At 34.4% G+C, this 22,268-nt stretch overlaps 2 protein-coding genes and 1 pseudogene across 3 annotated transcripts; 1 reads left to right on the top strand and 2 right to left on the bottom strand.

Annotated features, from left to right (window-relative positions):
- Positions 1–593: 593 nt before the first annotated feature.
- Positions 594–12,019, top strand: LOC143578024 (uncharacterized; annotated as a pseudogene). Its single transcript, XR_013143202.1, has 22 exons — positions 594–1,339; positions 3,196–3,311; positions 4,117–4,325; positions 4,404–4,520; positions 5,076–5,204; positions 5,281–5,406; positions 5,519–5,574; positions 6,151–6,250; positions 6,343–6,460; positions 6,546–6,752; positions 6,839–7,166; positions 7,298–7,391; positions 7,668–7,776; positions 7,871–8,139; positions 8,523–8,650; positions 8,709–8,964; positions 9,550–9,738; positions 9,814–10,064; positions 10,967–11,171; positions 11,262–11,504; positions 11,597–11,676; positions 11,754–12,019. The product of XR_013143202.1 is annotated as an uncharacterized LOC143578024 (transcript).
- Positions 12,020–14,549: 2,530 nt separating this feature from the next.
- LOC143578025 (ATP-dependent 6-phosphofructokinase 6-like) lies at positions 14,550–17,771 on the bottom strand. The gene is made up of 13 exons (XM_077061707.1): positions 17,670–17,771; positions 16,855–16,901; positions 16,739–16,778; positions 16,599–16,661; positions 16,397–16,534; positions 16,142–16,300; positions 15,976–16,029; positions 15,804–15,872; positions 15,553–15,682; positions 15,193–15,455; positions 15,041–15,089; positions 14,806–14,960; positions 14,550–14,735 (listed from the first exon to the last, which is right to left on the bottom strand). Exons 1-13 carry the CDS (start codon positions 17,769–17,771, stop codon positions 14,550–14,552), a joined length of 1,455 nt encoding a protein of 484 aa, XP_076917822.1.
- A 1,223-nt stretch (positions 17,772–18,994) lies between these two features.
- LOC143578023 (uncharacterized) lies at positions 18,995–21,057 on the bottom strand. The gene is made up of 6 exons (XM_077061706.1): positions 20,950–21,057; positions 20,772–20,842; positions 20,598–20,691; positions 20,325–20,491; positions 19,927–20,258; positions 18,995–19,228 (listed from the first exon to the last, which is right to left on the bottom strand). Exons 1-6 carry the CDS (start codon positions 21,055–21,057, stop codon positions 19,143–19,145), a joined length of 858 nt encoding a protein of 285 aa, XP_076917821.1. The 3' UTR covers positions 18,995–19,142.
- Positions 21,058–22,268: the final 1,211 nt, after the last annotated feature.

Genomic DNA, 22,268 nt, shown 5'->3' with positions numbered 1-22,268 from the left:
ATGACCTTTGACATAGTATAATCAAGGTGTGTAGCATATTGTGTATCTATTTGTGAGTTTGATGGTTCGAGTCTTTGCCTTTACCATAAATATCTGTACATAGTTAAGACTAGAATTGTAGACTGAAATATTTTAAAAGTTGTGATTAGATTGTATATTTATTGTTCTATAGCTATAGCACACGTAAATATGTAATTAAATAAGATTAAACATTAAAACATAGTCAACCTATACTAATTAAAATTCTATTTATGGCCATCCACATGCAAATCACGTGACAATCGTCACCCCTTGGAATTCTGGAGAAGAGTGGTTGGTTGCTCGTTTGACTTCATCTCCCAGATCCTAAAACACCTTCTCCACACCACCGTACACGTTCTCATGCCCATCATACAACCCCACAGAGCATCACACTCCAGACTCTAGCACTTGTCACTCTGTCAAAAACTAACTTAGCTTCCTTCAAAATTTAACCACATTTTCGCTTACCAAAAACAAACACACATATTATTCATTCTCTAGGGTTTTCAAAACCCTAACTCTTGATCATCTTATTAACGATGCAATTGATGTAATGACTGAACGATTCAGCAATGGCGAGCTGTACGTGTTTGATAACAATCGTACGATTTGCGTTCCTATTGGCCACTGTTTTCTTCAGCCGTGGATTAGGTTTAGATGTTTACGGTGGTGATTTGTTCTATCATGATTACTCGCCGCCGTCGACGACGTGTGAGGATGGACTCGGCGGCGTCGGGACGCTGGATACCACGTGTGAGAATATGTATATAGCTGGCAAGGGGAATTTTTATATCCTTCCTAATGTGACCGTCACCTGTTTGGTTATTTCGGGGTGTGAAATCGGGGTGAATGTGTCAGGGGACTTTAGTTTAGGTGAGAACGCGCGGATTGTGGTCGGTTCTTTTTACCTCGATGCTGCGAACGCGAGTTTTGGGGAGGGGTCTCTTGTGAACACTACTGGTTTAGGCGGTGATCCTCTGGAGCAGACTAGTGGCATCCCCCACTGGCTTGATGGAGCGGGTGGTGGGTATGGTGAGGGAGGAGCTGCATGTTTGTTGAGTAATAAGAAGCTTCCGGAGGATGTGTGGGGCGGTGATGCGTACTCGTGGTCCACTTTGCAGAAGCCGTGGAGCTATGGGAGTAAAGGCGGGACTACTAGTAAGGATGTGGATTATGGCGGAGGTGGTGGCGGGAGGATAAAGGTTGTGGTTAGGAGTCATATTGAGATGAATGGTACTCTGTTGGCGGAAGGAGGTGATGGTGGGACGCAGGGTGGCGGTGGTTCTGGTGGCAGCATCTATCTCAAGGGTTAAAAAATGTAATTTCTTATACCTAGTTTGTGGTTACATATATGATTCTTGTTATTTATTTCCCAAACATTATAGAGTGCCTAGTTTGCTTGTAGAAACAAATCTTTGGGACTTTGCTTAGAGTTCTATAATCTACATTTATTAAGCTTTTAGTAAAACTATTGACTAGAATTAATTTGGTGCATCTAAAACAATCAATTTGGTAATATTGTCATTGGGATGCTATATTTTGTGAATGGATGCTATGTTCTAGATTTTGAAGATTAGTTCCAGTGAAATTTGTCCTTATTATTTAGTTACCTAAATAGTGACGCATATATGCAAGTATTTTTTACTAAATACCTAAAAGTCTTGATGCCATTAACTCATTGTGATGCTATATCATTTGAACGGATGTTATGTTCTAGATTTTTAAGATAAGTTCCAGTTATGGTGATATTCAAATCTAGAAAATAGCATCCATCAAAGAATATTGCATCACAATGATAGTTACCAATTGATTGTTTTAGATGCACCAAATAAATTTCAATCAATAGTATGTCATCAAGATTTTTAGCTATTTAATTAAAGTACTTGCTATACAACACTATAAAGGTAACTAAATAGTAAGGACACATTTATTTAACTGGAACTGATGTTCAAAATCTAGAATATACCATCCATTCAAAGAATATAGCATCACAATGACAATGTTACCAAATTGATTGTTTTAGATGCACTAAATTAGTTTTAGTCAATAGTTTTACTAACAGCTTAAAAAAATGTAGACATATAGAACTCTACAAGCAAAGTTCTAAAGATCTGTTGCAGGTAAATAAATTTCAGTCATGTGCAAGTGTTTTTTAACTAAATACCTAAAAATCTTGATGGCATACTATTTATTGAAGTTTATTTGGTGCACTCAACACAATCAATTTGGTAACATTGTGATGTTATATTCTTTGAATGGATGCTGTGTTCCAGATTTTGAATATTAGTTCTAGTTATTTTTGTACACTTTTAATTAATTACCTAAATTGTGATGCATATATGCAAGTATCTTTAACAAATATCTAAAAGTCTTGATGACATATTTGCATGTGTAATTTATTATATAACATCACAATATCTGGTCAATAAGGGAAGTTGCCTAGTTAGTTTCCACTTCATTTTGTTGGACACTAAACCATAGTTATTAAAAGCGGGCGCTTTTTGCGCTTAAGCGCATTTAAAGCGCCAGGCGCATTAAGTGCGACTAGCATGCAACATATATTAAATGCGCAGTCTTATTTTCCCAAACCTCCCATGTGTATTAAATTCTCTTTAATAATTTGTTTCTATTCTCTAGGAGTCCCCTAACATTCCACTATTTAAGGGGTTCCATAATCAAAATATTATATCACACAAAATCATCAAGAACTAAGAATTACAGGTTAATTTTGTTCTTATTTCCCTATTTTCGGATTTCTTTCTTTACTATGCACTTTTTGTTCTTTGTTTCTTATAATCTTATATAACTTTAATATTGTTTCAGCACTTTCTTTCTTTACTATGCACTTTTTCTATGTTTTGGTTTTTCGTTTTTCTAATTATTATGATGTACTTGGTACTACATGTTTTGAATTTTGGATTTTGGTTTTTGGTTGTTTTTATAAACTATTTGAAGAATGATTGTATTTGTTCTTCATAAGATGTTCTATTTAAGTTAAATTATTTGTTTTTTAAATGTGCGCTTTTTTTAAAAAATCGGGCGCTTTTTTTGCGCTTATTGCCTGGGCGCTAGACCCAGCCTCAACGCTTTCGAGCGCTTATCGCATTTGATAACTATGCACTAAACCTTGTAATCAAGTTGAAGGACCAAACATGATGTTATTTATAAGTGCAGGACTGGAAATGGAATTATAAGTGCTTGCGGAGGTGATGGTTTTGGTGGTGGTGGTGGAGGAAGAGTTGCTACGGACATATATAGCAGGCATGAAGAACCAAGAATCTTTGTGCATGGTAGAATTGTTACATTCTTTTTGCAAATATGCATATTTATATCTATAATATATATAATACACCAAACAAAGGCAAATTAAGACGGTAGATTTTAAGGGATTTACAATTGATTAAGCACATGGTAAAACTATAAAGAGGGACAAAGTGGTAATTAAACACTTAAATATCATGTGTTTTATATCTTTCTCTATGTTAGTTACAATCTTAGTCTTTCAACTTTATTCAAGTTTTTGTAAATTTAGAGAACAATTACAAGTTTAACCTCTTATCTTTTGCTTATTTACTCTTTTTAATTTCACTTTTAACCCAACTTCCCCCATGATTTTCAAACGGTCATAGTTTTTTCGTACGATAATATTTTTTTAAAAGAATTGCACTATAAAAATGAGCGTTTCATTCTCTTTAATTTGAGTATGGTATTGCCATAGTTTGTTTAAGTTATAAAAATGACATTTTTTGTGGTCCAATTTTGATCGTTTTGAATTAAACCATGAGCCAAATCATTAGTAATTGTAGTTTGTTGTCGAAAACTGAAACCGAAACGCTGAAAATTGAAACTAACCAAACCGAATCATTATCAACGATTTGGTTTGTACTTTGATAACAATTTGAGTTTAAAATAAGAATGATTAATCCAAATATACCAACAAACGGTTTCATGATTTCAAATAAACAATAAGCACTCATAAATCTATTAGATGATTACTAAGGTCTGTGTTTCCCCCTGCATCGCGCGGGCAACCCTCTAGTATATTTTTAAACATTTAAGGAATTAAGTTATGTAGTTTACATTTGTATTTTACAGGTGGTAATAGTGTCGGATGTCCATCAAATGCGGGTGCTGCAGGAACATTTTATGATGCTGTAACCAGGAGTCTTACAGTTGACAATTTCAACAGGTCAACCGACACAGACACGGTTCTTATGGAGGTCTCGTATCAGCCACTTATGACAAATATTTTTATTCAAAACTTCGCCCATGTTTCTGTTCCTTTGCTTTGGAGTCGTGTCCAGGTCAGCTAAAATTTGATTTTTGGTTTTTCTTTTTTGTCTGAGATTGTGTTTAGTTATTTATTATGATGTTTTATTTAGGTTCAAGGGCAAATTAGTGTTCTTGATGGAGGAGCCTTGAGCTTTGGATTATCACATTATGCTTTGTCAGAATTTGAGCTATTGGCAGAACTGCTGATGAGTGATTCTGTGATCAAGGCAAGCATTTATTCAGTAGTACTGTAGTACAGTGTTAGTTGCACAATGTATAACTCTGGAAAAACATAAAAAAAAAATCTATTTTAATAATTCTCTGCATTTGGTATTATAATAAAATTTTGTTTTTTGTTGATATCTATTATTATGTGCTCTTTTGTTCTATTCATAGTTACTGCACACGCTTCCAAAAGTTCTTTGATTTCATGAATTGTGAATCAAGCTGACTCTTGGTTCCAGTTAACTTTTTATTTAAACTAGTTTGTGTCATTTATATATCAGTGTTGAGGGTATTAAAAACAGAGCTTTTGGATGATGTATAGACAAAAATACATGTGTTAATTAAAAAAATATCGATTTTTTGCTTTATTTGTCTTTTACTAGTTATCAAATTTTTCCGAACTTTAGAAATAGTTAATTTTGATGCAATGAACTTTTGAACATAGCCCACACTACAAAAAAACATCTTGTGTGAAATAATTTTTTTTAGTTACTAGAATAAATATCGTGTCTTTTACTGTATCAACTCCTGTTTGACACTAAAATCTGGTATTACAGGTTTATGGTGCTCTGCGCATGACTGTAAAAATGTTCTTGATGTGGAACTCACAATTGCTTATTGATGTCGAGGGTGACATGAACGTGCAGAATTCGTTTCTCGAGGCTAGCAATCTTATTGTTCTCAAGGTTCTCACAATAATTGTACGAGTTAATGTTTTTATAATTTGATTTTGTTTCCCGACATACCTTTTTGTTATCTCAGGAATCTTCTTCCATACGCTCAAATGCTAATCTTGGTGTTCATGGGCAAGGTCTATTAAACCTGTTGGGGCCAGGTGACCAAATTGAAGCGCAACGTCTTGTTTTGTCCCTGTTTTATGGTGTCAATGTAAGTTGCATGTAAATGAGTTGTTTGCACTCTTTATGAATCTTTGATCTTATGGACTGTTGACTCTCGTTTTGCAAAAATAACTAATACTTTCACTATTTCTTGGTAAAAGGTTGGTCCTGGATCTGTTTTACGTGGGCCCTTAGAGAACATGACAGCTAATACTGTGTAAGTGTGTTTTTGTTCTGTAATTGTAACTTACTCCTAGATGCTTGTATATGTATGTGTGTATACATATGCATATATTGGGTTTTTTTTTTTGGGGGGGGGGGGGGATCAAACGAGAAGATGTTTTAGCGCGAGAAGAGAAAGAAGAAAATGATTCTTCGTTTTGTCAGCTTTAGATTTTTATTAATATACAAAAAAAGGTTAAAATGCAACGTTTATTCATTTATTTTAACATTGTAATTAATACATAAACAAAAGTCGCATTTTGCGTATCATGCGTATGTAGGTATATTTCCTACGCATAACCTGCATATATGCCTACACGTGTTGGGAAGCGTTTTAAGTGAAAAAAACATATATCAAAGATGTTTAATGGTTTTCTTATGTATGCAACATAACATTTGTATGTAAGAAGTTGAAGTTTGAAAATTTTAACTGTTGATTGAAAAAAATAAACGATTTGAGCTTCTTCTTTTACTTCTCGCATTACTTTAGTCTTCTGTAAAGAACATCTCGCTATGTGTGTGTGTGTGTGTCTGCATGTTTTACTAAAGAGTATTATTTTTATAACTTTAGGGTGCCGAAACTGAATTGTGAATCTCAACAATGCCCAGTCGAACTACCGAATCCACCTGATGACTGCAATGTGAATGCTTCATTATCTTTTACTCTTCAGGTAATTAATTAATAAAAATCTTTATAAAAGTTAGATGTATCTTTCTTTAGTTTGTAAATATATTCATATTTATATTTAATTTCAACTTTCAGATATGTCGTGTTGAAGATATACTGGTTCAAGGTCTTATAAAAGGGTCTGTTGTGAACTTTCATAGGGCAAGGAGTGTTAAGGTTGACCCTACCGGGAGAATTAGCACCACAAATATGGGTACTCACTGAAATCTTATAGAATTGCCATCTTTAGTTAAATGGCGTTGAAATTTGTATAAATGTATATTGGTGTGTGTTGACAGGTTGCATTGGAGGTTTAGGCAAGGGAAATGTGTTGAGTGCTGGTGTTGGCAGTGGTGGAGGTTATGGTGGTAGTGGCGGGTATGGTTATAACGGGACTTGCATTGAGGGCGGGTTTCCTTATGGAGATGCCAGTTTGCCTTGTTGGCTGGGTAGTGGAGGTGGGACTGATGACGTCTCTGGCTTATCTGCTGGTGGTGGTGTTCTAGGCAAGTGTATATTTTATTGTTATGTCAAAGTATCCATGTTTGTTAATAAAATAATAAGATTTGCATGTTGGATTTATGTTTCGCAGTGATTGGTTCCTTGGATCATCCATTGTCAACTTTGTCTGTTGATGGTTCATTAGGAGCTGATGGAGGAGGTCATACTGTCAAAAAACATCATGGTTGGTTCCAAGATACTGGGGGTGGGGGTGGGGGTGGGTCAGGTGGGTCAATTCTTGTGTTCTTGAATGCTTTGACTGTTGGTGAGACTGGATTTCTTTCGAGTGATGGTGGTCATGGAAGTCAAAACGGGAGCGGTGGTGGTGGTGGTGGAAGAATCCATTTTCATTGGTCACACATATCAACTGGGGATGTGTATCTACCCGTTGCTTTTGTCAAAGGAAACATATCAACTTGGTTCGTTATGATAATTTTTCTTCTTATTTTCTGGCAAATGATAGGCAACAATGGAGGCAAATGTTAAGTAAAATATGATGGTTTTTGGTCTTATAAATGTATTTTCTAATTATATCAAATTATTAATATAGGGGAGGGTTGGGTGGAAATGTAGAAGGTGCTGGTGAAGTTGGAACGGTGACCGGTAAATGTTGTCCAAAGGGGCTTTATGGCACATTTTGTGAGGTATGTTAACCTTATGCTTTAAAATGATATTTTTTTTGTTAGTTTTCTTTTATTATATTAGTTAGTTTCTATAAGATTATATATATTTTATGTCAAGATGATCAATAATAGAATTTTAAATAGAAAACTCACATACATGTGACAAAACAAAGATTTGCATGAAGTGTAGTATTTTGAAATTACATATTTGGTTCTGATGGTGGTTACCTTAGCTGTAATTATCTATTAAGTTAAAAGGTGCATATATTGTTTTTATGGGTTTTAATTTTTGTACAGGAATGCCCTGTTGGCACATTCAAAAATGTAACAGGATCGGACAAGGAACTATGTTTTGAGTGTCCAGCCAATGAGCTTCCTCATCGTGCATTCTATATTAAAGTACGAGGTATTGAGTTACCAGCTGATAAAATATTTATTGTTTTGTTATTTTAACCTTATGAATTGTTTGGTTCTAATATACAACCTTGATCTCCTGTTAGGCGGTACTGCTGAAACTCCATGTCCCTACAAATGCATTTCAGACAAATATCACATGCCACATTGTTACACTGCACTTGAAGAATTAATGGACACTTTTGGCGGCCCATGGTTATTTGGGCTTCTTTTATTGGGCCTTCTTATTTTGTTAGCATTGGTGCTTAGTGTTGCAAGGATGAAGTTTGTAGGGTTTGACGAGTCTACCGGGTCTGCCCCAACACAGGGCTCTCAAATAGATCACTCTTTTCCATTCTTGGAGTCTCTCAACGAGGTTTTTCACTTATTTAAAATTTAATAATGTTGCACAAAAGGTCCTGGTTTGACCATATTGCAAATTTGGTCCCCATATTTTTTAAAATTTGCAAAGTTAGTTCATACTTTTGTGAGAGGTTGCACATTTAGTCTCCACTGTTAATTCCAGTTAATTCAAATGGAAAAGTGATGTCATGTGAGGGTCATTGTCTTTTTAAGTGGTTCCAAGTTTGAAAAGTGACAATTACTCTCACATGCGGCAGACTAAATGTGCAACCCTCTCATCGATGTTTGGACTAAGTTTGCAACTTTTTAAATTTGGGGACCAAATTTTCAATATAGTTAAACCACATGGACCATTTGTGCAATTTTTTCCTAACTTTTTAATTGTGTTTGTTGCAGGTTTTAGAAACAAACCGAGTTGAGGACTCACAAGGTCACGTGCATAGAATGTATTTTATGGGGCATAATACGTTCAGAGAACCGTGGCATCATCCTCACACGCCTCCTGAACAAGTCATAGATATTGTGTAAATTCTTAATCATTGTTATCATGCTATGTCTTTAAACATGTTAAAGGAGTATTAGATTAATTGGTTAAGGTTGCTGGTATGAGGGCGCATTTAATCGATTTGTGGAAGAAATTAACGCGTTAGCAACTTATCAATGGTGGGAGGGATCAATACACAACATTCTTTTTTTCCTCGCGTATCCTCTTGCATGGTCATGGCTACAATGGAGGCAAAAATTGAAGTTGCAAAGACTACGCGAGTTTGTTCGGTCTGAATATGACCATGCGTGTTTGCGTTCTTGTCGGTCACGTGCTCTTTATGAAGGCCTAAAGGTTACTCCTTTTTAATATTTTATTATGTATCTATATTAATTTATTATACATCTATATTGGTGAAGTTTGGCCAAAAAGGTTTTTTTGAATTTTTTCCAATTAATATAGTTTTCATTTTTAGTAATTTGACCACAAAAATTTCTTACTTAGATGTTTAGCGACACAGTTTTTATTTTTTTCTTTTTATTGTTATAAAAAGCTAAATACGCAGGTATGTTTAATCTGGTATGACTTTGGTGACGAACCAAACACATACCAGCATCAGTACCGGTATTCACTATTATGGTTTTCGATCAATGTAAAACACGTGTTGGTATCCTTTGGGGCTTATCATGACTTTATTCATTTTTATGGTTTTCGATCGATGTAATAAATTTGTGTCGATATTCTTTCATGCATATCACAACTATATTCCTTTGGATTTTTTCTTTCGGTTGCTATACTAAGTTCCAGTACGGTAATGAACCGAACCTATGCCGATTGAAATTAAATTCCCGCCGCATTGCGCGATGGAGTTTGACTATTCTAGATAAAATCATCAAGTATTGTTATAATGATTTAAGTTATGGTTGTGTAATGTTATAGGTGGCTGCAACGTCTGATTTAATGCTCGCTTATGTGGACTTCTTTCTTGGTGGTGATGAAAAAAGAAGCGATCTTCCGCCTCGTCTTCAACAAAGGTTCCCATTATCTCTTTTGTTTGGAGGTGATGGTAGTTACATGGCTCCTTTTTCACTTAACAGTGACAATGTTATTACAACTCTTATGAATCAGGTGAGTATGGTTTACTCATGATTTTTGAAATTGTTTATCTGTTAAATGATGATCAATTTTGTTGTTTATTTTCAGTGTGTTCCTCCTACCACGTGGTATCATTTTGTAGCGGGTTTAAATGCACAGTTGCGGTTGGTTCGTAGAGGTCAACTTAGGTCAATGTTTTCTGCAATTGTCACCTGGATTGAAACGTATGCTAATCCCACATTAAAGATTCATGGTGTACGGGTTGATCTGGCATTGTTTCAAGCTACTAGTGGGAACAATCATCAATATGGAATTGTGGTGTCTTCTGTAAGGGTTGAGCCAACGGGACAACTGCCTAGGTCGAAACTTTCTACTTTAGTTATTAATCTCTGTTCGTATTGCTATATCTTGGTGTTACTTTTAAAGGTGACAAAACTGGCTGATCAGGCGGGTTGGATAATTGATGAAATAATCACGAGTCAAAATGAGTTTGGTTGACCCAAAACGCTGTTTATTCTTCCAAAATTTGTTATTTTTTATTCATAAAATGTAAATTTTATATAATTTAAATAATGATCTAACTTTTGAATCAAATGATTTGCAAAGCGTTTTGCATTAAATTGCACATTGGCGACTTTCGACCCATTCAACCCATTTGACTGCCAATCTCCTTTTTTGCTGGCCTTTTCCTTCAATTTACCAGTTCGACCATTAGAGATGGATGTGTGCACCGGTCAGTTTTGGAGAGCGTTTGGTTTTGGTTTCAATATTTTTCGGTTTTGCCATTTGGTTTGAAATTATGGTGTTGAAAAAAGTGGGCCCAAATTAATGAATTTGGGTTTGAAATTTTGGGCTTGCAGTTGTGTTATTTTATAGCTAATTTATCATTGCACGGTTAATTCAAAAATCTTTGGGCTACACCATTTATTAGTTTTTTATAATTTACTTAACGTTTAAAAGACCTATTATCCATAAATTTAACAATAAACTTTGGTGTTTTCTGATTTTATGGGTTTGGTTCAATTATTAAAGTCGATTTGGCTTTTGGTACATGTAAAACTAAAACCAAACTGCAAATTTGGCTTTTGGAAAGAACATAAAACCAAACCGTTGATTTTTGGTTGGATTCAGTCGTTTCGGTTATGGGTCGCTTATTTTGGATTCATGCACGTACTTGGAGATAAAATATAACATCAATCTAGTAATCCACATCAGATATACTTGCTTCCAATATTCTTACCGTTTTCTATTTCTTCAACAGTAATAATTATAACACCATTCAAGAAGATTCAAGCGACGATAAGGCTTCATATCAATCGCAAAGGGATATCAATGATTGCATGCCACAAAAGAGTTATGCTAGAGTATTAGATATTGACAGTTTACAATCACTGAAAGAAAACCGTCAAATAATATCATATCCGCTTTCGTTTATTTTCCATAACACCAAACCTGTTGGCCACCAGGTAACATGTACTTCCTCCATCTGCTATAATATTCTAACACATATATTTACATGATAAAGCATCTGAACAAATTTTATCAAACGGTTGCAGGATCTTGTTGGTTTGGTGATCTCAATGCTACTACTAGGCGACTTTAGTCTCGTTTTACTTACATTGCTCCAGTTATATTCATTTTCTTTAGCACACGTGTTCTTGGTGCTATTCATTTTGCCACTCGGGATATTGCTTCCTTTTCCTGCTGGCATCAATGCTCTGTTTAGTCAAGGTCCCAGGCGATCCGCCGGGCTGGCTCGTATATACGCTCTCTGGAACGTAACATCTTTAGTCAACGTGGTAAGCCATGGTCAAACATTATAAACATGATGATTTAAACATCGATAGTTAATTAGTTGCATGTGTGGTTAACCTTTTGTTTGTTATTGCAGGTGGTTGCTTTTATATGCGGTTATGCTCATTACACCAGTCAGGCTAGTAAAACGCCTTCAGAACTCCAACCTTGGACCATGTGAGAACATTTTATCGTTTCTATAATCTGTTTAAAAATACCAACCATCAATTGATAATATTAGTTTGTTGGTGCAGGGAGGAAAGCGAGTGGTGGATATTTCCAGTTGCATTAGTTTTATGTAAATGCATCCAGTCGATCTTCATAAATTGGCATATTGCAAACTTAGAAATTCAAGATCGGTCGTTATATAGCGGTGATATTGACAAGTTTTGGCAATCAACATAGTTGTAGGTATTTGTTTATTTATTTTTCTTTTCCGAAACTATATTTTTTGGGTATTCATTCTAGTAGGCTAAAAGGGTATTGCTTCAAGTTTATGGGTTTTTTTATATCAATAAACTTAGGGTAGTTTCTTATATTTGTTAGCTTGTTTTCTTAGGGATTTTTATATTACATATTATAACATAGTTGTATTCAAAATACTAGTAAAATGTGCAGGGTTTAGTAGATTTTTAATTGGTTTATTAATTACATGACAGTGTTAAACGAGTTGTAGTGGTTTGCCTCATGTGAACGGTTGTGATGGTGGTTCGTTTCATGTGTTAAAATGTGGCCATGTGGGTACATTAGTGAGTGACTACACTTGAAACTCATTGGGAATTCGTTTGTAAATACAAAACTCTAGTTGAATCTGTTTTAGGTTGGTATGGGTTTAATGTACAAAGCCAATGTAGGCTAGCACTCCTCAGTCTAGAATAAGTTTGTCACATTTGTAGAATTATGGATAATAAATACTAGGATGCATAAATTTCAATTTCGTTAATACGGACTGGTTAGAAAAAAATGATTATCTCAGTTCCGTTAATACGCACTGATGCAACCTTTTGGGTCCTAAGGCGTATAAAGAGAATGTGATTTGAGTTCAACATCTGGTATAGACAGCTTAATATGGCATACAAGTAACAGATAACTGAGATCAGATACAACATGAAAAGTGCATAAGTTCTGAGCATGCATAGAGTTTTCTATGTAAACACTTCTTATTATATTTGCAAGACTTTTTTTAATGATTTTTTTTATTCAAGACATTACTAGGCTTTACAAGGTTAGAAAGTTCGATGTATCAAGAGATTATGTTCAAAACGAAGTACATTTTAAAATAAGGATTAAAAAGAAATTTGTTTAAGAATCCAATGTAATAAAAGCATTTTCTCCAACTTGATTTTTGAAACAGCATTTTCTATTTATACTAACTTGATAAACTAAAAAGAAAAAAACAATGGTTTGATTTTCTATGTAGAAATAAAACCATTTCTCATTAACAAAGATTTACTAATAGTAAAATCACTACGATAGTAAGTGTATATAACGAAATGCCAAATGTAAAATAGGAATACAAGTTTATTAGGCTGTTTGTTCGATTTAGCTTATATACTTAATGTAGAGAGAATGTGTACAAAATGCAAATGTAAATGTAATTTTTTTTTTGTTAATGGATGTACGTTGTTAATATGAAGAAATTGTTTCATTACATAATAATGTGTAGTCTTGGTTGATCTTCCTCCCAACAACCATGTTGTAATAGCAAATTAGCAAAATAGGTTTTCCTAATGAAATCCGGAAGCATATAGCGAAATGCTTTACTCAAACTTAAGAAATTGATTTTAAGTGTGACAATGGGATACGGCAAATGGATATCAAAACAATTTCTATAGTTTTGGAAATCCAAATAATCTTAATGAGGTATGTAAGTTTACAAACCCCTTATATGGATTAACAGAAGCATATCGTAGCCGGAATCTTCATTTTGATATAAAAATCAATCAAATAAAGAAGATAAGTTGTTTGTTTACATAAAGGAAGGCTAGCTGCAGGAACATCATAGTTCTTCAAACATTGTAATTTGTATTATTACAAAACATCCCAAACTTTCAAGATTGCCAATAAAAGAAACGCAAAAGGACCGCCAATATTTTAGGAATAAAGGATCTATTGAGAATGTTTGAGATAGATTGAAGCGGCAAGTCAACTTCACATATTAATTAGGCCACTTCCCAGTGCAAGATTACTAACAGGGATTCTTGCATATGAGAAATTGTCGTTATCCGGAAATGAACGGATACCAATAGTGAGCTGGTAATAAGGTTATCATTTCTATCCTGTGACTGAAGGACTAGGGTTGAGTTGTTGACTTACGGGGTATTGAAAGAACTCATTGTAAAATGTTGCGTTAATGTAATCTTTCAAGATGATCAAGGTGAAATGTGTCAAAAACACATGTTTTCCTACTCACTTTCAAGAAATACTTGAAAATGCAGGCTACAACACAAACAACATTTTTAGTTTATTTAATTTTTGCTTTGCTACTTTAGTGTTACAGTTTGTTTTTTCAACCACCAAATACGATACTGAAACGCGCTGGCCATCATATTATGAGCCTAAATGAACACAAAACGTGAAATCAAAACTCAATGCCCCGACAAGAACTTTTTTTTATTTGTTGTTGGTGATGCTCATCTTCGACAAGTTTTCGGCGATGGTCCTCTTTCCACCTGAAAACGTTATTGCATCAACATGTATATGATTACTCTGATCAAATTAGTTAGTTTGTTGTATTAGATCTTAGAAATCATTTGTAGTTGCTAATAGCATAATAACTTTTTAAATTCCTGTAACATTAATTACACTTGAGGTTAGAAACAGTTGGTCGTTTGAATTAAAGTAGAAGAATAAAAGGCAAGTACAATTGTACTATGTCCATACACATTTATTATAGATAGACCCACATAGCCATCATATGATATACCAGTCACTAGCTGCAGGTTAAGCATCTAAACAGACTGGTGCATTCAAAACTGGTTCCTACATTGACCCAACCGTTAAGATGGTCAATCAGATTAACAAGGCACTCGAGCATGTCAAAGTCCAGCTCATTTTTTACCTGAACTGCTGCTGCTGTTTGACGATTCCAACAGCTGAGTTGAAGCTTCTTCTTCCGAGTTTTGAAACTCCATCAGTTCTTTTGGTCTCAAAAAGCTAGGTTGATTTGTGGACGCAAGTACCCTTGCCCACATCCTATCAGTTATCACAACCTTGTTATGATGATCCACTATGCGCTGCATGTCAACAAACACCATCACTTTATGCTGTTATTAATCAGCTACAATAGATGGTTAATAAACTTACACTGAATGGGATATAAGTCTGCCGGCCATGCACGAGCCCACTAATAAAGCCCGTGAAGCCCGCCATGGCTCCATGAACGCAGCTTTGAGCAAGGAGGGTACAGTAGATATTGTCCGACGCATTACTTGGAACAGCACGGATCATGTAAGTAGGATCTGCATGATTACTTTGTTCTTGTTAAAAACAACATTATTATTATTAGCGTTGAACTCTTGATAAGATAAGTGTAAGTTACCAATGTACTTAAGAGTAATTGGCATGTGACCCTTGTTTGCAAAATGAGCCTGCATTTCAAGATTCACAGAAACAAATATTAAGCTCAAAATCTTAACTTGGATACTAGTCATATTATTTTTTAATACCTTAATATTATGTCATAATTAATACCTTAATATTATGTTGAAGCCACATGCCAACATCTTTAAGTTGTACATTCCCTGAAGCATCTTTTGCTGTTGTTGAGTGGCTATGTGCAACAAGCTCTTGACCCGCTCCCTCAGCTACAACAATAACCATGTGTCCGTTTTCTTTGAGTCGTTTCTCTACATATTCTAGAAGCCCACCTTCACCTTCTAGAAAGAAAGGTGATTCTGGTATCAAACATAGATCCACATCACGGCTCGCAAGAGTTGCATACATTGCAATGAACCCTGGAATATCATTTTGAGATTGCACGTATTAAAACGGGCCGGGTCAAAAGTCAAAACCAGTCCCGTTGACTTCTATATCAGTTGGAGTAAAGCTCACCACTGTAACGTCCCATTAGCTTGACTACCCCTACGCCGTTTTCTGCACTCTCGGCCTCAACGTGTGCAGCATTAATTGCACGTTGAGCCTCTTCGACAGCAGTATCAAAACCGAAGGACTTATCAATCACCTGTTACAATAATATTTGGAATACATATCGTGTACCAATCATGCATTTATATTTCACTAGAAAGTATGTTACTGTCTAATACAGTACTATAGGAAAATGTGCATAATCCGAATGGAAATACCGCAATGTCATTGTCGATTGTCTTTGGAATTCCTGCCACGATAGCTTTTATGCCCCGTCGTTTAATTTCCTACATATATATATATATATATATATAATAAAACTAAATGAGGATGTTTGTCTTGTAATTACACACAAAGAAAACAGGACTTGACAGTTATAATACAACATACTTCAAAAATTACAGCCGCGCCTTTTTGAGTTCCATCACCTCCAATGATATAAACCTTATGCAATCAAACAAATAAATCAGTAATTCATAGGAATCATAATAGAATAAAGAAGTTAATAAGGATGCATGATTTAGCATAATCTTGCAGTATTATATGCTTCAAATACCTGGTTAATACCGCGGTCTTGAATGCTGTCAACTATCTTTGACTTGTCATGACCTCCTCGAGAAGAACCAAGAATCGTACCACCACGTTTATGGATATCGTTCACGAATTTTGGTGTCAGTGTAATGGTATTTTTTGAGTAGAAACCTCTATATCCTCCCTATTAAAATAAATATGCACCATCAAGGTTGTTAAGAGAATACTGTGCTTATTATATACTGTAGTATAATTACAAAGCCAATAAACAAAGACTTACATCAATTCCAAGAACTTTGGTCACACCATACATGTGATAAAGGGCGCACACGATCTCCCGAATCACAGTATTTAAGCCGGGGCACAAACCACCGCATGTTACAACACAAGCGTGCACCTCATCTGGTGAAAAATAAACCTGCAACATTAAAAGACTCTTGTTTTATGTTCCTTCTGATAGAGGTTACAATATGACTTCATACGTTTTGGCGGGGCCCAGCTCGTCGAAAATGCACTCCTCTCGGATCATTCTTGTGGACAACAACCTACAACAAGATATAAAATATTACTTCTTCTCTTGGATTTGATTGATTATACATGTGTTTTAAGAAGATTAATCTACCTTTTCTGGCACAGTATCATCACAGTCAACAAAATACTGCCTGAAATTGGGTAGGGATATAGTTAATAAAGAAGATTATAAGCATGCTGAAATATATTTGGCATGCGTATACTCACTTTACAACCGAATATGCAGGATTGAATCGCATTGGATTGGGATATGTCTGCAGAAATTAAAAAAAAAAACATATAACAGTTTGCTGCAAGGAAATCATAACACCACCAACAATTTGTTTGTTACATTGTGTTTGTCATTCATGACCTTGAACAAACATTTCACTAAAATTCATAAAAAAGATCCACAATCAACATGATATCTGTAGAACACTCAGGTCAAAATATATTTTCCATGAAAATTGCAATGTAATATGTATTTCATTATTCTTGAAATATATCTAAAATACCCTTTTACCAACAAAAGAAGCATGTGGATCCATGTAAACATAAACCTAAGCATGTTAACGAATCATGAGCTGTTTGGCAGGAAGTTCGGTTACGTTTGTTCGTTTATATATTAAAATATACATTAGTACCTATGTCTATTTTGATATAAAAATAAAAGTGGCTCGTTTTTATTATACACGCACACTTACTAGGTTATTGAAGTAATAAAATAAAATTACCGTGATCATCCACTAGAGTGTTTTATGTTTGGTCAAATTATTTTGTTCGGTTTCGTTAATGCTTGTTCAATTATGGTTGTTTACGTCAGTTTGTGTTCGTTCAGGTTTTAAATGAAAGAACATTTTCTTAATGTATGAACATGAAAAAAACTATATGCTCGTGTTTGTGTCCGATAAAAGTTAAATGAACCGAACATGCACCCGTTCGTGTTTGCTATGTTAAAAAGTATTTTGAAATTCAAATAGCAAATTGGGGCATTTTTAATAAGTCAATGATGCATAATAAATAAATAAATAAATAAAGATTACAATGAGGTTAGGAAGATAATCAGTCATGTGAGGAACATCTTCAAGGACATAACCATAATCTCCTTTTTCAATCTTCATTTGAGAATCACTGTGTTCTTCCATCTCAATAAACAAAATAAATAAAGATGCAATATTTACAAGAATTAAAAAGACAGGTTTGATTCTTTTGATGTTCTTGAATGGACATGTGACAGTTAACGCGTCTTTTTAGCTATAATTTTGTGGGTCAACTTCTATATTTGGAGAAAATTTGTGGACATTTGTTCAAACAAGAATGCGGGAATTTGGCAAGTGAAGGATAACCACAAAAAGATTAAAGTGGTTTTTAACATGTAAAGTACCCAGGCCTGCTTTCACAAAGAAAATGCACTTTTGTTACCCATAATTTTAATAATATTTTCTTTATAAAAATGTAGTATTACACTTCTAAATACTTCTAATCTTGCACTTGCGAAAATTTAAATACACAACCTCAATATGAAGAAACAAACACCATACTACTAATCACTAATTCGTAAACTGTGATATTTGATATGGTGATTTGAAATATATTCGTAAATTAATCTCACAAATTTTATTTTAATACTCCTAACTTTTCATAGTTGGCCGACAATAATCTCGTCTCAGATAATTTTGTGCATCAAATGACGAAACGATGCAATGTTTAAACTTCTAATTAACAACAATCAATCATTTAGAGCATCGTTTCAAAATAAGTTAGCATATTCATATCCTCCTCACAATTTCAAATATTATAATTTAGAATGACTACATCAAACCCCTTTATATATGAGTTAAGTCGGTTAATGAACCTCAAATACAAACTAAATATAGATATAATATACAATAGAATCATCAAACACTTATAAGATATCTTCAAATATATTCTATTGTTAATAAAAAAAACTTTAAAATATCAATTTGAATTTGAAAAAAACTTAGTCCAATGAGAAAAAATAGGTATTATTATTAGCAGACTACAAGAAGATGAGAATGTAAAAATTCATTTATCTTTATTTTTTTATATCCTTAATAAATATGTAATCTATAAATCCATTAACATTTAAGTTTTATATTTTTAACTTTCTTAGTTAAGAAAATTATACAAAATATAAGTTTACTTGTTAAACTCTATTTTACTTGTTAAACTCAATGGATACTTTTAACACTAACTAGTTGGCTCAACCCGTCGCGTTGCGGCTTAGTTGCGCAACCAATTTCTTGTTGGGCTGCGAACATTATCTATAGCAGCATACATTATCATTCCCAAACATGATGATTCTTGTTAAGACAATATATTTGAGTCATAGATGATGATTCTTGCTAGACAACCTACAAAAGATTTTAACACTACATGTTTACACCGAGTTCGCAGTTTATGGTCTATTTGGGCTTTTTTTTTTTACAATTTAGAAACAAAACTACTACTTGCCTAACTATGCATAGTAGATGCAAGGGTTTTCTACAAAAAAATTATGGCGTTATTTTGCCAAGAACATTGTCATTCCCAAAAATGCTAGTGCCCCATTTTGTTCGTTGCATCTTTTGCTTCTTTTCACCTGCATATCATTTATTAGATAGGTTAGTTACATCTATATGTTGACCAGGTATGGGTGGCATATTTTTTTTAATTTATATGTTTTAAACAAAACTTAATTAATGTCAGTTTCGGGTTTGGGAACGTTAATTTTTCAAACGAATGGTGTATCCTACTGGTGTGAGAAGTGTAAAAATGACAAATTATGACAAAGTTTACCACAGGAAACAAATTTTTTGAAAGAAATATATTCCCATCTTTAAAGAAAACCAAGACGTACTCAATTATACATTATTGTTGTCTTAAAGATTATATAAAAAACAATTGTTGAATGACCGACGCCTTCCATTTTCGTTGCTGGTGTTTAAATAAAGTTAATATAGAGATTATCATCAAGTATAACATAATATATTATTATGTCTATGTCCTTAATCCATTATAACTTACCAACTTTCATGAAACTAATTGAGTCATAAAACAAATAACAATCATGACACCTTAAAAGAGCAACTTAGTCATTGCTCGCATCTATTTCTAAGCCTTGATACAAAGATGTAAATGCATCATTTAATTGTTTTCGTATGGGTTTTGAACAAAATGGGCTTCACATAGTTAAGTGTTGAAACATTGTAGTGGTGTGTGATATGAGTGTGTGACTAAATTATTATTTATCTCAAACTGATGACATAATTATGTATGGAAATTAAGTTATGTCGGTACCTGGTGTTTCTTGGATTGGTCTATTGGATTTGGGATCTGGTGTAGTCGGTGGCAGGCTTGTTGCGGAAGATGAACTTGATTGAGGTGCGTTAGTGGGTGTCTTTGAAATGTTGCTGACGGTAACCGACTTATTTGGCCTTACTGTCAAGGTAAAGTCCATCATCACCCCTATCATTGCAGAGATTGGTGGTGGTAGAATCTTTTGGTCATAATATTCCATGTCCAACACCATCACCTGGCATTCGATTTTCAGGAACTCCATCATTGTTTCGTTGTAGATTACGACTTTGGTTGTATCTGTGTCATCAGTGATTCGTGCGTTTAGGAAGTACCTGTGATATAGTTAATATTTAGCTGGGTTAATTTATTTGATAAGGTGAGTTGGTTTTGATACTTACTGAATGTTTGGAGTGACAATCTTGTGGTTAGCGTATGCGAATGATGGTTTCCTATTATGTTGTAGTTGTAGTATGTTTGTGCATTCTGAGCATTGTGCAAAGTACCAATTTCGGTGAGTCTCGACCTCAAATATTCTGGCCTTGTAGGTATATTTCTTTCTTTGATGCTGCAGAAATGTCATGTGGTGTCATGTGATCAGAAGAATAGGTCGGTGCTCTAACGCCAACATTAGATACATGTTATTTAGATATTTTTGTGTTGTGCTTTCTTACCGGGTTCTGTTGAGGTATTTCCTGCAATAATTCATGGATTGTTATTGGTCTTGTGTCTTCATTGTCTTGTGGGCCAAGTGGTAGTCGTAGTAACCTGTTTTTTATATCAACTCCGTAAGTGCGGACATGAAGGCATAGATGTTATTTGTTTGAAAATGAAGTTTTGTAGGTTACCTGTCAACGTGTTGCTGGAAGAAGGGGCCTGTTGGGTTGGCAAGGAAGGTTGTTAGGTGGGTTGACTCCAACTATTTCATCCTTGTTTGCATACAATCAAAATCGATTTTTAATTTTTACGATATATTGATGTCACCTTTTTTTCTTAATGTTAGTTCGTATCGTCATATTCTGTCACTCTTGCTGATGTGATTGCAATTACATCCCCAAAAGTTGTTGTGTCGTCAATCAGGTCTTTCTTGTCAGACCATAAGGTTATCAGAACATCGTTGTTGTTGTTTGACATCATAATGAATTTACTTAAATATCCTGGTGTTAGTCCTATGAATAATGCTTTGAGTTATTATTGATGTATACTTGATGTCTTTTATTTTCATCTTTCTGACGATCGTTTTTTTGCTCTTTATGTCTGCTAGGTTGTTGCTGATGACACGACCAATGTAATCTGCAATTTGTTGTGAAACTGTTAGAGTTGGTATGAGATACCTTTTATGTTTTTTTTGTTGTGTTGATGCTTACCGGTGAGTATATCCCATGATCTAAGACATTGTTGTAGTACCTCATGGCTTACGAACTGTAGTAGGACTTTGGAATGGTCTCATCAAATATGAATTCGAATTCAGCCTTGAGTCCTATTTGTATTGAAGCGCTGTGTGAAGTGACTGACATTAACCTTCTTGATGGGATTGTGACATACTCAGTGATGTTGTAGCATGATTGAACTTTGATCAATGATTCGAAGTGCGATTTGTGATTTACATCAGCGACAACGTCTATTCCATCACCCTGCACCAACATAATAGACGGCATTATTTTTAGTTATGTTTAATTTATTTGTGACATTATTACTAAACGAACAAATAGGGTTAACTTACATGGCGGTCAACGAATAAGTAGAACCCCTCTGGACGATTTCTCTTTGATATCCATTTTTTTAGTACACAAACAGTGATGATCCCTGCCTTTTGTCCTTCTTTTATATCAAGGACACGTATGTTTCTCATTTATGTATAAAAGAGCATGCAAGGAAAGAGAAATTACATAGTTTGACCAAAGTGTGTGATTTAGCAATTTGTGATTGGTATATGTTTAAGTGATCAAAAGTTGTGTGTGGAAACTACTATGACTATGCGTATGATCTTTGCTATATAGTTTATGTTATTAGTTGAATGTGATGTTATTGTGTGTGGAAATTATACTACGACTATGCGTATGGTCATTGCTATATAGTTTATGTTATTAGTTGAATGTGATGTTTATTTGATCTACGAAGTCAAAATATAATATGCTGTTGGTGACTTGTAGAGAATGGTGACAAAAGACAAATCTTAGGTGACAATGTGGTGAATCCTCTTCTGCTACAACCAGGGAGAGCAACAACACACGGAAACTGTTGCATGAAACAAAGAGAAAGCAGTGCATCAGCGGATCACAAAGAGAAAACCATCAGCATCCGAAACACGACATGCAAAACACCAAATATGAGTAAAAACTTGT

This window comes from Bidens hawaiensis, unplaced genomic scaffold (assembly GCF_021521415.1).
Source record: "Bidens hawaiensis isolate Kalapana, Puna unplaced genomic scaffold, B.hawaiensis_p1.1 tig00028997_1, whole genome shotgun sequence".
NCBI lineage: Eukaryota > Viridiplantae > Streptophyta > Magnoliopsida > Asterales > Asteraceae > Bidens > Bidens hawaiensis.
Note: the sequence above shows the minus strand (reverse complement) of the source record. Positions and strands in the feature narration are given on the sequence as shown.

Bases quoted from the DNA above. Each gene is read 5' to 3' on its own strand.
- LOC143578025 (XM_077061707.1), bottom strand. From the start codon at position 17,771: ATGGAAGAACACAGTGATTCTCAAATGAAGATTGAAAAAGGAGATTAT. The intron at 16,301-16,396 runs GTAAGTCTTTGT...TTATTTTAATAG, and splicing joins CCAAAGTTCTTGGAATTGAT to GGAGGATATAGAGGTTTCTA. The intron at 14,961-15,040 runs GTAACTTACACT...GTAATCATGCAG, and splicing joins AATTACTCTTAAGTACATTG to ATCCTACTTACATGATCCGT.
- LOC143578023 (XM_077061706.1), bottom strand. From the start codon at position 21,057: ATGTCAAACAACAACAACGATGTTCTGATAACCTTATGGTCTGACAAG. The intron at 20,843-20,949 runs GTGACAGAATAT...AGGATGAAATAG, and splicing joins TTGCAATCACATCAGCAAGA to TTGGAGTCAACCCACCTAAC. The intron at 19,229-19,926 runs GTACCGACATAA...AATGATATGCAG, and splicing joins ACCAATCCAAGAAACACCAG to GTGAAAAGAAGCAAAAGATG.